This window comes from Theobroma umbraticum, unplaced genomic scaffold (assembly GCF_002168275.2).
Source record: "Theobroma umbraticum cultivar Fairchild unplaced genomic scaffold, ASM216827v3 scaffold_2.0, whole genome shotgun sequence".
Lineage (NCBI taxonomy): Eukaryota > Viridiplantae > Streptophyta > Magnoliopsida > Malvales > Malvaceae > Theobroma > Theobroma umbraticum.
This window is the reverse complement of record NW_018397277.1, coordinates 494699-510189: the sequence shown is the minus strand read 5'-3', so window position 1 is coordinate 510189 and position 15491 is coordinate 494699. Positions and strand designations below refer to the sequence as shown.

Here is a 15491-nt window from a genome sequence, read left to right as displayed (position 1 = left end):
ATAAAACCTTCAAAATTTCATTTTACCTTCTATTTATCGATGGATCCAAAGAATCTTTCAATAAATGCAGTCATCTATCGAAACATAGGTCCCATGTATTGATATATCAGACATATTTTTGAAACTAAATGTTTGAAACATAGGTCACATTTCTTAGGTTGTTCATATACTATCCCAATATATGGATAAACCTATTCAAGCTCACCCACATGTTGTTTTCTAAGTTCTCAAGTTTATCAAAGCTGCTCTTCGCAAAGGCATCTTATTTTCATCCGAGTCTGCTTTACAAATACAAGCATACAAAGACAGTGATTAAGGAGGATGTTCTTATACGAGGAGGTCTATCATAGGTTTTTGTATCTTCCTTGTTAGTTCTTTGATAAGTTGGAAATCCAAGAAACAAATGGTTTTTGCTTGTAGTTCTACTCAGTTAGAGTATCGTGCAATGGCAACTACTACCTGTGAAGTTATTTGGTTCCCATGTTTACTAAAGGATCTGTGCATTGCTCATATGCATGCTATTTCCTTACATTGCGACAATTAGTCTACATTCCATCTTTGTAAGAACCCAATCTTCCATGAATGAACCAAGCATGTTGAGATAGATTGCCATTTCATAAAGGAGAAAGTTTTATCAAGTATTATCTCTCCAACATATGTTCATGCAAAGTTGCAATTGGTAGACTTATTTGCCAAGGTTCTTCAACCCAGTCCCCTTCTTCACTTTCTAGCAAGATGAGTGTGGATAACATACACACTCATCTTGAGGGAAGTCTTAAATATATATTAATCACGTTTATATTGTGTATATTATTAAAGTTAGTTTAGTTAGCTTACCATTTTATCCCTTATTTGTTAGCAGGTTGTCATTTTGTTATACATGTATATAAATAGGGTAAATAGCTACTGTAAAGATAACTTTTATTAAGATTGAAATTCATGGGATATTTCCAATTCTTCTTCTATCGTTGACACTTATCATATATATTAGAAGAAGAATATTTGTATGCTCCTTTTCATTTTTTAATTTAAAAATTTGTAGGTCTTATCTTCTTGATTGTTTGTAAAAATCCTAACTAATTTGTCAAATGTCTTTTTTCATAAAAAAAAAACACCTTTTACTATATTCCATATACATTTTAATGTAAAAATTTTATTTTAAATGAATAATAACATTTTGAAAAATACCCGTTAAGATTGATTAAATCGAAAATTAGTGGCATGATAAGTTTAATTCTTGGCTTGACTTTATACACGCTGCAATTTGTCAGTGAAGAAAGTCGTCCCCGCAGAAATAAAACTGTCTTCAACCCACCCCGCAATCATACAATTTTTAATTTTGTGTCAATAATTGGTTAACTTAAAAATTTTAAAATAAAAAAGCGTAACAATGATATAGTGCTTCGCATGAAAATCTCTCCCACCTAATTAGATAAGACCTGCTTTCCTTGACTTGAGTTGGTTTTAAATTAAATTCGTTCTAATATCACTTTATCAAGAAAAAATTACTTTCTTTTTAACAAGTTAGTTTGATTAGGTATGTAACGTTCATACTTATAAATTTTTAGCTTATAATTAAAGTATTAACTTTAAATTTTCATCAATCTTAGTCTTGGTGTAAATCAGGTTTTAGTCATGAATTTCATGAATTTTACTTAAGAATTTAATTATACTTCTTATTATGTCATCTTTTAGTATTAAAGTGTTTATCCTATTTATGAACACTATGATTAAACGAGCAAATTATTTCATAAAAAAAACCTCACTCTTTGCGAACATAGTAATATATTTTTTTGAAAGATGCAAACATATTAAAGGTAGATGTTTATTTTTATAAAGGTCTTTTTATTTTTAGAGAAAACAGTTTAAAACTTAGATTTGAGAAAAACTTTGATGCTTTTAACTATTTTTTGAAGATTCTAGAAATTTGGAAATAAAAATTGGGGACAATTATATTAATTACTTTGGGGCTCCGGCATCAATTTGGCTTGGCCATTGATTTTAAACAAAATATCTAAAATTTTAAATATAACAAAATGTATAATATATATTAATGTTATACTATCATTAATTAATTGTTTTTAATCAATTATATTATTATTTTTTTTATCTCTTACTTGAACTTTATAACGATATTTCAAAAAGTAAAACCTAAATAGTAAAACAAGTAACAAAAGAGTAATCAAATGGGGCCTAAACCAAAATAAAGGCATTGTTGGTCTCAGCAGATGGTCAAAAACCTCTATAAACAAAATATGGTAATGTTGTGAATAAATTGATACTAATAAGACAGAAGGTAGAACAAGCTAAATTTCCAACCACAGGGGCGGAGCCTCCTTCACATTTGGCCTCTCAAAATTTAAAATTTTTTTTTATATTATGTAAATTTTTAAAATTTTTTATATATTTCTTTAATGATCCTCTCAAAATAATTTATTTATTTAATAATTAAAATAAACAAAGAATAAACAAATGATTTCGCATGCCTCAATTTTGAAGTTTTTTTTTCTCTCAATTTGTATTATTATTTATTTATTTTTATTTTATTTGTTTTTATGTTTTAGATTTCTATAAATTTCTTCTCTAAATATTTACGAACTGTCAGCCATATTCTTTTCTTCTTTGTGCCATATGTGAATTCTATCTTCTACTTGCAATATTCTTTTTTTTCTGTATATAAATTTTATTTTTATGATTTTAATTTTTAAAAATTAATAAATTATTATATAATTCTCAAATATAAGTTACTTAAAATTTTATCAATATATTATTTTTTTATTAATCCCAATTATGTAAAAGAAAATTATCTTGATTATGTAATCTTTAAACAATCTTGACCATATAAGAGGAAATTATCAATCCTGTACATTGTATTTAATTATTTATGTTTTATGTATTATAATTTTATATTTAGTATTATAAGTTTAAATAAAAATAAAATAAGAATATTGGAAGTTCACTGCCTTAATTATTTTTCAAGTTTGATTAAAATATAAATAAGTTAAAAACTTTGACAAATTCTTTAAAAGAGAAGAAGTAAATCATCCAAATGATTGTCCTATACTTGAGTTATCAAGTTTCTTCAACATATTAATAGGAGCAACGTGAATAAAAATATCCAAAAACTCAATATTAACAAAATGGATTTTTTTTAATACATAATTAATAATTAATAAATTTAAATCCAAAAAATAAAATTGAGCACAACTTTCAGACTATTGTAAATATATTTGTTTTATTTACATATTATACAAAATTATTTTTTATTATTAATTTTTTTATTATTGATTAAGTTCAAAATATTAATTTTTAAAATTTTAATCTTTATTTTTCTATTTTTGACCACCTCAGCAAAAGTTGAGTAACTCCTTCCCTGTCCAATCATACTAGGTACTCTCTCTAGTGTCCAAGTAATTGATAGCCGCTCCTATTTTCCTCTAGAACAACAAATTTGAATGGGAGGTATGACCCATTCACCCTAGTCAATTTTCAATTGTGGTACACCAAAAACAGTTAGTCAAGAATTTGGACGATAGGGAACATTCTGTCTAAACAAATTTGACCCACTACTCTATTTTAATACCGACTAAGTCTCAAATGACTGCCCGAATGGAAATCAATATTTCCCGTATATACATCCATTCCTCCCAGTGGCTTGCAGATGGTACTGATTCTGAACTTATTCTAGAAGTTGTAGACGCTCAAGTTTACAACAATAACCCACCAATTCCATTAACTTCTTCCCTAAACCTGGCAATTTCTTATTGGATTTTCGAAATTCATTTTCTGACCTGCCTGTGTCTTGCATCTCGATCACAGAAATATTCATTGAACGCGGGCTGCATTCAGAATAGAGGTCCAGATTGATGAAATTACCTTGGTGACGATCCACCGCTTACCCTCGAAGCCTTACACAGGCAGGTTTTGTCAGGATGTGAATATCTCCCTTTTTACAGAAGACGAGAGGGTGGCACGTGATATTTGCATACGATCACAAAAATTCACAAAAACTGCTCACATCACCATGCTCTCCAACTTCCAAAAACGGTCTCCCGTCTTTTTCTCTTCTCTTAGCTCTCTTTGAGCTATAAATATCACTATTTTCTTCCTCACCCGCCTTGCCTTACCGTTTCATTTACGTTGACATTTTTATATTCCAAAGCCATAAATTGTTGCAAATTCTGGAGCATCAAGAAAATGAAAAGGCAAGGAAGTAATTTAGATGGTGCCACCACGCTGCAGGCTGGAAAAAATGAAGGCAAAAAGAAGAGCAAGAGAGCTGTAGAAGCCAAGGAAGAAGACGGGAAGAAGAATGAAGGAGAAGCAGCAGTGTTTACGTTGGAGAATTTATTGGGGTGGGAGGAATGGCCGTGGTTAAGAGGTGCTCCGGATGAGCAAATGTCATGGGGTTCGGTCTGGTCGCCTTTGTGGGATGTTGATTTTGTTGACAAGGCTTATGGTTCATTGTTCAGTGATGTTGCTTGGGATGATGATATTTGGAACTTGAAGACAGTCATGGAGATACCAAAGCCATGAGAGAGAGAAAAAAAAGAGAAATAGACCAAGAGAGAGTTTGGCAATTTTTCACTTATAAAATTAACAAATAGGAGTTCGATGTCTTTGGTTGTTGTCTTAAGATATTTCTAATTTGGGCTGGAAACAGTGCAGCTGTTTGTCAGCTTCTTGATAAGATTGCTTTGTTAGCAGATACAAATTAGTAAACCAGAATCAGCTGCAATATTGGCTAAACCTGGTGACAGATAGACAGAAGTGAGAGAGAACTGAAGCCTGCCTTAACAGATGGAGATCACAACCGTATTCACCTTGGTGTTCACATTGTCCAATTATATGAGTTGCTATTAACCTTGTTTCCCTTTCTCGTTTTAATCTTTACTATACGACTGTAATCAGAGCTGTAGATGCGAGACTGATAATAGGTTGTTGCCAATTAAGAAATGTTACACAGCAGTTCTTTCAATTATCAAAAGAAATGGTACCCGCTTTGTTGGGTCTTTTGTTTCGGCTTTAAGCCGGTTTTGTTGTGCCTTAAAAAAGGCTGTTGTAGCCCACATCTGATACTCTTTAATTAGGATTAGGACTTTCAGCTCACATAGAAGAATTTCGGGGTTCAGTGTTTAGACCTCTACAATTTTCTTTTTCTGCTTATTGGATGAGAAAAGATATCATTTATGGAATAGTAATTTTTTTATTTAATTTATGGAAAAGTAAATAAGAACAAAACCTGTTCAAAATCTGCAATATATAGCGTTAAATTAACTTAAAAAAGCAAAACAAAACTGACAGATTCCAAGAGCCAAAGGGCTGAGTCAAAATAACAAGAAAACAACAATGAGACGTGCCAAAAATTTAGGCCCCAGAGGCCCGTGAGCAATCCTTGACCAATCACTAAGTTTTGCCCATTAAGATGAAGAACACAACTTTTACATATAGAGAATTTGGCATGGCTTCCTATACTAATTTCCCACAACAGATGATAAATGAATCCAAACCTAGTGGGAAAAAGATGGCAGTAGAAAAAGATTAACCTCTTCGATTGGGAATGCCAGGACTCTTTACCATTCCATCAAACAATCAAGAGATCACAATAAAAGCATCACAAATTTCACTTTCAATTCAAATTGGCACTGTTCAGTACATAATCAGAGAATCAAACGAAAATCCAGAAAACTGAGAAAAAAGAATCAAACTGGTGAAGCCAAAGAAAAATGAAACGATCAACAAATTGAAACCCACAGAGCAGGAAGCATTTTAAATTTAAAAGCCTGGAAGCTTGTAGGCAATGAAACTGATGCACTGCACTTGGCGCCTGTTGTCAAATCCGATGATTCGAATGAATGATTTGGGGTAAAGCCTTCTTGGCCTCTTCCAGCTCCTTCAAGACTTGCGTTGCATCTGTGCAACCGAACATGGGGAGCTTCCACATTGTCCAGTAGCGCCCATCGTAGTATCCAGGGGATCTGTGGTTCTCACGGTAAACAAATCCGTGCTGCACAAGAAGAAATGGTCAATTCCTGACATTGTAATATGAGAAGAAAAAAGGAACTTAATCAGTCCAAATTCTAACAGGATTGGCTAGGAATTGCAAACATTTTTTTGGATAAACCTTTTAGGAAACTTTTGGAGGACTAAATGCTAAAAGCTAAATAACAGATGGAATAGTTTGTGATTCAATCTGGCTAAATTGACTACTCTTACAGTGCTCCTGCGCTCCAATTTTTCCTTTTAAGTTTATAAGTACTTAAGCCATTAACACTATTTTAATGATAAATTAAGGGGAAACTGACAAGGTATCCGCAAGGAACTGGAGGAAAGAGAATTCTAATAATAATTTTTCCTTCTGCTGGCTTTGTCCCGACACAATAATTTAATCTCCTCTCCAACTCAAACTGTACTTAAATTAAAACGCTTCTTGCATTAATTTGATGTTTCTGAAACCAAAGGTCACTGCGCCTAAAAATGTGTTCAATTTCAAAACTCTGTAGAAAAACATCATGCCCTGAACAATATGCTGCCAAATCAAGCACAAAAGGAATCAAAGAATTCCCAATTAGTGTAACCTCATTTTCATGCTTACATAATATGTTTTACCCTTTCCTTGTACCTCATACCTTGTCTCATCACAGTGAGAGACTATAATAGCCATAAGAAAGAAAAAGTGGAAAGGGACTAATATGGTACCTCCAATTCAAATTCCAAGCAAGGAATCTATTTGCTGCGAAGAAGGTATTCAACTTCCTTTGCCAACTGTTCTGGATAGAGATCAGGGAGGTAAGACAGAGTCTCAAACTTCTTCTTTCCAAGCGGAGGCCATACCTGCACTCAATAGAATTTTTTTTTCTTGGTCAAAAATTTTCAGTTTAATTGGCTTTATGCCTATAAAGTTCCCTCTTCACAACATGTAGTTGAAAACTCAATGTTTTATTAGCCCAGCAGTTGGTCTCGTATCATTTGCTTGAGTTAGGAGATATTGGATTTAATTGCTACTAGAAGCAAAGAAATCGCTCCGTCCTTCGGTTGTTATATGACATGTAATCACTACCAGAAAAACAATTTCAAGCCACAGGTTATTCCTCCGAATTACCTGCCTGCACTGGACTCTTCCACCATTGCTGGCTATAGAGGTAATGCCAATTGTTGAGTTTACGGGTCACTGGGAAGGCTGAGGTTGATTTAAGGCCAGTGAAAGGTGCAACCACGCTGGCTTGAGCGGGGGTGGCACGGTTAACGGAGGCCACTGCCGCAGATGAGACCATGGAAGATGCCATGCCTCTTCCTTCCTTGGCTAGCTAGCTATCACAAAGTTTGTGTGATCAGTTTAAGAGGTCTTCGCACAGCTGCTTGATTCACTATATATAGGCAAAGAATCTTAAGTTTACTTCTCTATTTGCTTATGTTAAAACGTTGTGCATCTGGCGGTCTAGTTCATGCAGTAAATATTGGAAATATCATGGTCCTTAGATCATGGAAGGTGTGACATTACAGCTTGATGGCCACATAATACAGAGGGTTTTGGATTCCAAGCCTTATGGTTAAGCACTCGGCTGGTTGTGATACACGGCAAACGCCTGTTATCTTAATCTCATCCGAGGAACCAGGGCTTGAATTTGTGATGACCGTTTGACTATATCTTGTCAAGTCTTTTATTGGCCCTTCATTTCTTTGTTGTTGGCTGCACATCATATGTGGGGTGGTAGTTGGTACCTGCTGGCTGGAAGCGGTTGTTCTTGTGATCAGGTTTCACAATTAGCAAATTATCTTGCAGAAATATTTACCGCAAATGACTTTAATCTACTATTCTTCATTCTGGTCCATGGATTTTGAGCTCGAATTTCCATTCCCATCAATTCAAGCTGACGATTAGATGTTAGTTATTATCTAAACAAGATTAGTAAAGCAGTACGCTGCATTAATTAGTGAAGCAGTATTGCTATTTGCAACAGCAGATGGCGGAATCTTTTAGAATTTAAACATGGACGGTTGATATTAAAATAAAGAGAAAGGATGAAAATATCTATTGTGATTTTATGCTATAGAAACTATGGCCAATAAATTTACTTATCATATTTATTAATTCAATTTAGGAATTTTCTACAAACCTTTTGAACTAAACATACTTTTTGAGTTGATATGTTTCCTCTTCATGTCAAGGGCAACATCCTGCATCAGATTGTAGTTCAGTACTAACTGTGATTTCAGAAGGGTTTTTTCATAACCGGTAAGATTTATCAGACGAGTCACGAAATAAAAGCTGCACCAGGATTGTCTACCTATACCCTCTAAATTAACCTTTTGTTACATGAGCTGGACAGGAAAAATGAGCTTGATCCTTTTAGTCTACCGTAAAGCTGCATTCTGTTAATTTGATTAATGTCTTTTACTCAGATGGCTTTACAAAAAGAAGCATCGCCTGCTCATTGCCTGCCATCCTCTAAGAAAGCTTATAATTCTAAGGAAATCTTTTGACAAGGGAAAGTGAGAAAAAGCTTGTAATCATATACCTTGATGGTGGTGGAAATTCTTTGTGTAATCATGATTATTTTTCTGCCCATTGAAATCAATCGCATTTCTTGCCACGTACTCAAGAGTCAAGGTCATGATTAGTCAGTGATTTGCCTGTAAGCCATCTTATTTGCGATTTCCCTTAATGCTTGCAGTTTGAAGATTTCTATGATTATGCAATAAGATTCTTCTGAAAGATGAATGCCCCCGTTCAAATTAGCATCCGGTTAAGCGGACAGATAGTAGAGAGTGTAAAGGAGGGGCCTTCCCTAGGCAGGTACCATATTCATTTCTCTGTCCTTATCTTACTGCTTGTAACTTGAGCTTGAGAGAGGCAAAGAGAGATAGATTTGAACTCAATCCAGAAAACTGGATATATGTTTAAGATAAAAGGACATTATCTCATATAATTACTCTTTTATGTACATTTGGCCCTTCTATCATTCAGACTTCAATATTTCTGCTGGAAAACAGAGTTTAAAAATGGAAATCGTGGATTAGATGCCACGAGGACGAGAAGAATCCACCAGAGAACCCTGAAAGCATATCAAATTTAGAAGCCTGGTGGCTTTTAGGCAATGAAACTGATGCATTGCCCTTGTCTCTTGTTGTCGAATCCAATGATTCTGATGAATGCATTGGGGTAAGCTTTCTTGGCGCCCTCAAGCTTCTTCAAGACTTGTGCTGCATCAGTTCAGCCAAACATGGCCTGCTTCCACATTGTCCAGCAGCGGCCATCATAGTACCCAGGGGATCTGTGGTTCTCACGGTAAACAAATCCGTGCTGCAATAAATCAAAATTACATAGTTAATTAGCCTTAGCTCAAACTAAATAAAATGCATGGCAATCATGAGAATGTACGTGAGCAGAAACATCAAAGTTCACCTCCAATTCAAATTCCGAGCAAGGAATCCAATTCTGCGAAGAAGGTAATCAACTCCTTTGCCACCTGTTCTGGAGTGAGATCAGGGAGGTAAGACAGTCTCAAAGTTCTTCTTTCCAAGCGGAGGCCACACCTGCACTCACCATAATACTATGAAGATTCAGAAACTTGCAATTTCTAATGAACAATCTTAATTGGCTATTAATGACTTTATTATGTGCTATTCCTATAATCAAAGTCTCCTATGTACCTGTGTACACTGGACTTGAAAAGTTTCATAAAAAATATAATGAAAGTCTTGTAGGTCAGATCTTGGACAAGAAAGGAGGCTCATTTCAAACCAGTTAAAGAGATTAGGCAAAGAAAATGAAGAAGACTTGCTTGTATTGTCACATAAAGTCCCATATCAACTTACAATATAAAAGCAATAGATAAAATATTAAAAATAAGGAAAAGCAGCTTAACAAAAAGTGCAACACCACTAAGATTGTCAGTTGTCCTTTGCTGCAATTGTGTTAAGGCTAACACATTGCTTGCCTGAAAAGCTAAATAGCAAAAAAAGTTGAAATAAGCAAAAAGTTAAATAACTATGTAAGTATCCAAATTTGATATCTTCACTCTCAGTAGAGTATTAAACTAGAGACTATCCTTCAACACACGTCCATAGGATTTGCAGTCAATACTCCCAATTTAGACCCCAACTCTTCAAATTTGTCCTTGCTTAGGCCCTTAGTCAGTATGTTAGCAACTTGTTCATGAGTATTGCAATAATTAACTGAGATTTCTCCACTTTTCTCAGCCTTTTTGATTGCATGAAACTTGTCCCTTATATGTTTTGTTCTACCATGTTGAACGGGGTTTTTAGAAATTGCTATAGCTAATTGGTTGTCGATCTAAAGAGTTGTTCCAGCAGTTTGCTCAAACTTCAGATCAGACAAAATTTTTCTAAGCGACAGGGCATGGTTTGCAGCTGAAGCTGCTGTAACATACTCAGCCTCGGCAGATGATTGAGCAACTATATCTTGTTTTTTTGAATTCCAAGTAAACATGGCACTACTAAATGAAAAGTAGAAGCCACTGGTGCTACGTGAGTCATCAAGATTGCCAGCCCAATCACTGTCACAATATCTAGTTAATTCCGTTCCTTCATGCTTGCTAAACTTATGACCATATTCCAGTGTTCCTTTTACATACCTCCGAATGCGTTTAGTAGCAACCAAATGAAGTGATGAAGAAGATTGCATAAAGCCTGACAGCAAGCTTATAGCAAACATAATGTCAAGCCTTGTTGCAGACAAATATAAAAGACACCCAATCAATTTTTTGTAATTGGCTGCATCAATATTGGCACCTCCATCTTCCTTACATGGTTTGTAATCAGTTGTGAGAGGAATTGGAGTAGATTTGCAATTTTCCATATTGAATTTCTTCAGCAATTCTCAAGCATATTTTTGTTGATGGAGAAATATGCAATCTATTTTTTGCTGCACCTGTAACCCTAAGAAATATGACATTTCTCCCAAATCATTCATTTCAAACTCAGTTTGCATCTTACTCTTAAAATCATTCATGAGTTCACCATCGGGTCCAGTAATGAGGAGATCATCAACATACAAAGATACAATAAGCTGCACTACATTTTCAAAGCTGCTCACATATAAGGTTAGCTCATTCTCACTTTTGTTAAAACCATTGCTAACCAGATATCCATCGATTTTCTCATACCAGGCTCGAAGAGCTTGTTTAAGGCCATAAAGAGCCTTAAGCAATTTGCACACTTTGTTTTTCATTACTTTTCTCTTGGAAACCTTCTGGTTGCTCAACAAAAATGTCCTCTTTTATCACACCATTAAGAAATGCCGATTTAACATCAAAATGCCAAACTCTCCATCCTTTCTTGGCAGCTAGAGCAACCAGCAATTTTATAGTGTCATGACGAGCGACAGGAGCCAAAGTTTCAAAAAAATCAACATCTTGAACTTGAGAAAAACCTTTGACTACTAACCTGGCTTTCAATTTGTTTTCTGATCCATCTCCATTCAACTTGGTTTTCAAAATCCACTTGACACTTATGACTTTTTGATTTTTTGGCCTTTCAACAAGAACCCAAGTCTGATTCTTCTTAATCATTTCCATTTCTACTTCCATGGCTTTCCTCCATTTGTCATCTGATGTAGCCTCATCATAGGTGTTTGGCTCCACAATTGCAACATTGCAGCAATCATATATTTCTTGGAGAGAACGTGTTCCACGAACAGCCATATCATCAATACTTTCATCACTATTTTGATTCACATCTTTCTTAGGCAGATTGTAACTTGCAATTGCATCATTATTTTCAATATTTTCCACTTCAAACTTGTCCCAATTCCAGCACATGTTCTCATCACATCTTGATTGGTGAAAACTTTCTTGTCTGTGATACTATAAAGGCGATATCCCTTAGAGGTATCATTGTATCCAAGATGAATCGATACTTGTGATTTAGAGTCAAGCGTGGTTCTCTTAACTTGAGGAATTTGTGCATAGGCAATGCACCTAAACACTCTCAAATGAGCAATAGATGGCTTAGAGTTAGGTAATGCCTAGAAGACTTTAGGTAATTTTTGGTCAAATAAAAGACATCTTGTCATTTACAAGAGAGTTCGATTTTTCCTCTCGCATATGCCATTTTGCTAGGGACTATAAGGGACAGTTAATTGATGCCTTATCCCTTCAAGTGACAGAAAATTCTTAAACTCATTAGAGACATATTCTAAGCCATTATCTATCCTAAGTGCCTTAATATTTTTATCAGTTTGATTCTCAACCAAAGCCACAAACTTAAGAAAACAACTGAAAACTTCAGACTTACTTTTCAAGAAATAAATCCAACAAAATCTACTATAGTCATCTATGAAGGTTACATAGAACTTACTGCCATTTAATGAAGCTGTCTTGACCCTCCTACATCAGAGTGGACTAATTACAGTCAATCAGTGGCCCTTGAATTGCTGTACTTTGAAAAGAGAGTCCTGTTTTGTTTTCCATGAAGACATGTGCTGCACAAGTGTTCATTCTCAAGCAACATAGGTAAATTAGTAACATAATTCATAGCCCCCATTCTTTTTAGTGAAGAATAGTTGACATGGCCAAGTCTACAGTGCCACAACTTAGCATCATTAGAAACACATGAGTAAGCTGATACTTAACTTCCATCCAATTTAGTGGGAAACATTTGTTTCTCATCCCAACAGTAAATAAATCATTTCCAAATGAATCAAAGATAGAGCAGGCCTTATCTTTGAACAATATAATAAATCCTTCTTCAATTAACTGACCCATGCTCAATAAATTCTATTTAGCATTTGGCAAAAAATGAACATTGGGAATAAACTTAATACTTGTAGCTGTTTAACACCTACTGTTCCCTTTCCACAAATCTGTAGTAAATCACCATTCCCTATCTGCATAGTTGACTTATAGTTTCTGTTTAGTGTCAAAAATTGAGATTCATCTCAGTCATGTGGTTGGAACTGGCACATCGATAAGCCATATTTCTTTCTTAGCAGAAGTTTCTGGATTCCTTGCCATGAAAAGAAATTCTTCTACTCCATCTTTTTGCTCTGCTACAGTAGCATTTTCTCAAGCTTTTGCACCAATGTTCTTACACACCTTTTCAACATGACCTTGCTAATTACAGTAACGGCACTTCACATTAGGTCTGAACCAGCAAAATTTTTTTGTGTGATTTCTTTTTTTACAGTAACTACAAGGAGGAAATTTCCCCTTCTCCTTACCTTGATTCTTGTCACCGTTTTTCTTTTCTTTGCCCTTCTTTTCACCATCAGTTCTTTTGTAGTTGCCACTATTTCTTTTATCTTTGACTCGAGCTACTAGTGCCTCCTCTATATGGTCATCTTGCTTTAAAGCTCTTTTGTGTTCTTGAGCTTGTAAGGCGTTAACTAGCTTGGTTAAGGACAGTGTTGATATGTCTTTGGAGTCCTTCAAAGAAGAAATTTTTTATTCAAATTTCTCTGGCAAGCTCACAAGGACTTCGTTGACGATTCTTTTCTCTAACAAGTCTTCACCAAGAAGCGTCAACCGGTTCACAACCTTCAAGACCTTATTTGAAAACTTTTTAATGGTTTCCTCATCTTTCATTTTCAAACCTTCAAAAACCCTCAAAAGATTCAATACCTACATCTGTCAGGTCCTATCACTGTCATGGAACTCTTCCTTCAGCTTGTCCCATGCCTCTTTAAGAGCTTCAGAAGTCATGATCCTTGTAAAGATTGAATCTGTCACAGTAGAATGTATACACAACAGAGCTTTGAATTGCTTAGCCACCTCCTCACTGTGCTATTTAAGTTGAGCCATAGTGGGGTTGGCATGGTGCATAACCGGTGGTTTTCCTCCAATTTCAACCACTTCCCAAAGGTTAAAAGCCTTTAGGTAAGTTTTCATCTTCACAGCCCATATGGGATAGTTGTCCTTATTAAAAACTGGTGGAGCAATGGCATTAAAGGTTGAAGAAGCTACACTCTATAGCTTTTGTTTGCAAGCAAGAAAAAAAAACAGAACAATGAAGGATAAAAAGGGAAAAAGGTTTGATTTTTCTAAAAAGTAAAGCTTAAAGCAATCCTCTAAGAACTCTTTTCAAGCTCTAATACCATGAAAAGTTTCATGAAAAATATAAAGAAAGGCTTGTAGGCCAGATCTTGGTCAAAAAAGAAAGCTCATTTCAAACCAGTTAAAGAAACTAGGCAAAGAAAATGAAAAAGACTTGCTTGTATCGTCACATAAAGTCTCATATCAACTTATAATACAAAAGCAATAGATAAAATATTAAAAGGAATGAAAAACAGCTTAACAAGAGGTGCAGCACCACTAAGGTTGTCAGCTGTCCTTTGCTGCAATTGTGCTAAGGCTAACACGTTGCTTGACTGAAAAGCTAAATAGCAGAAAGAGTTGAAATAAGCAAAAAGTTAAAAAACTATGTAAATAGCATATAAGGTCTTCTTCTTCAATCCAAATTTGATATATTCACCCCCAACAGAGTATTGAACCAGAGATTATCCTTCAACAGGACTTTGCCACTGTTGCTTGCAAGGGAGATAATGTCATTGTTGGGCTTGTTAGATATTAATGCATGCATCCTCAATACTAATGTCTTTCGTAATGTTTTATTTTGCTTCATTGTACTGGTATTAATGTAAGTTTTCTTCACTGTCTTGGTGTCTCATGCGTGTTACCTTGCATGCTTTGTGGTAACCTTATGCTTAACACTTGTTAATATTATCAACAAGTGTAATGAATGTGACAGCAGTATATAATCTTGTAATTAAGCATATGAATGCAAGATAGCCTTTAGTATCATCGTTTTCTTCATTGCTCTTTCGTCTCTGTTTTACAACCTTAAAACAGAGACTTTCATAAGTTTCTAAGTGAGTCCTTCATTCTTGTTTGTATTAGGGCTTGCAGGTGACTGAAAATGCTGAAGCAGATTTAAGGCCAGTGAATGGTGCAACCATGCTACCTTAAGCTGGGCTGGCACGGTTAACAGAACCAATGGTTGTTGCATAATAGAGGAGGCCTTTTTTCTTCTCTCTTTTTTTTCCTTTTCCTATGTGATGCACCATTCCAGTTTCATAAGGCCCTTTGCACCCCAAAGTCACTATTTATATCTTCATTATCCCTTATGCTCACAACTACAAGGACCTACAAATGTTTGACACGTGTCAAATTATTGTTTTGTTCAATTTTCGAAGATGGAATGAATGTATGGTTAACATTTTTCTCATTTTGCATGTCATTAATTTTAAAGGAGTATCTATCATGTTAACTGCGATTGCAGCTTATTCTCTATCTGCCACAAGTTGAAAGTACCACCTTACTATTCACTCCAATCTGTGTATAAAATTGAAAAATGCTAATGCAGTAGACTAGTTAATTAGGAAGCTAAGTGTCAGCATTGTTTATACAATAAAGAATCTAATTTGAGGCTCTATAAACACTTGGCTTTTGTAAAATTTTAGAACTTTTGATGCCAACTTCACTTCCCTAATCCATTTTCTACCTTGTATTTACATCAACTTGTTTGCTATG

General features: G+C 34.8%; 1 protein-coding gene and 1 pseudogene across 1 annotated transcript; both read right to left on the bottom strand.

Moving 5' to 3' along the window:
• Window positions 1–5713: 5713 nt before the first annotated feature.
• LOC110427645 (ribulose bisphosphate carboxylase small subunit, chloroplastic-like) lies at window positions 5714–7322 on the bottom strand. The gene is given in 5 exon segments (XM_021443189.1): window positions 5714–5868; window positions 5870–6007; window positions 6700–6834; window positions 7103–7150; window positions 7152–7322. Coding segments are annotated over 5 exon segments (549 nt in total). The 5' UTR covers window positions 7287–7322; the 3' UTR covers window positions 5714–5775.
• A 1751-nt stretch (window positions 7323–9073) lies between these two features.
• On the bottom strand, window positions 9074–14959 carry LOC110427646 (ribulose bisphosphate carboxylase small subunit, chloroplastic-like; annotated as a pseudogene).
• Between the last annotated feature and the right edge of the window lie 532 nt (window positions 14960–15491).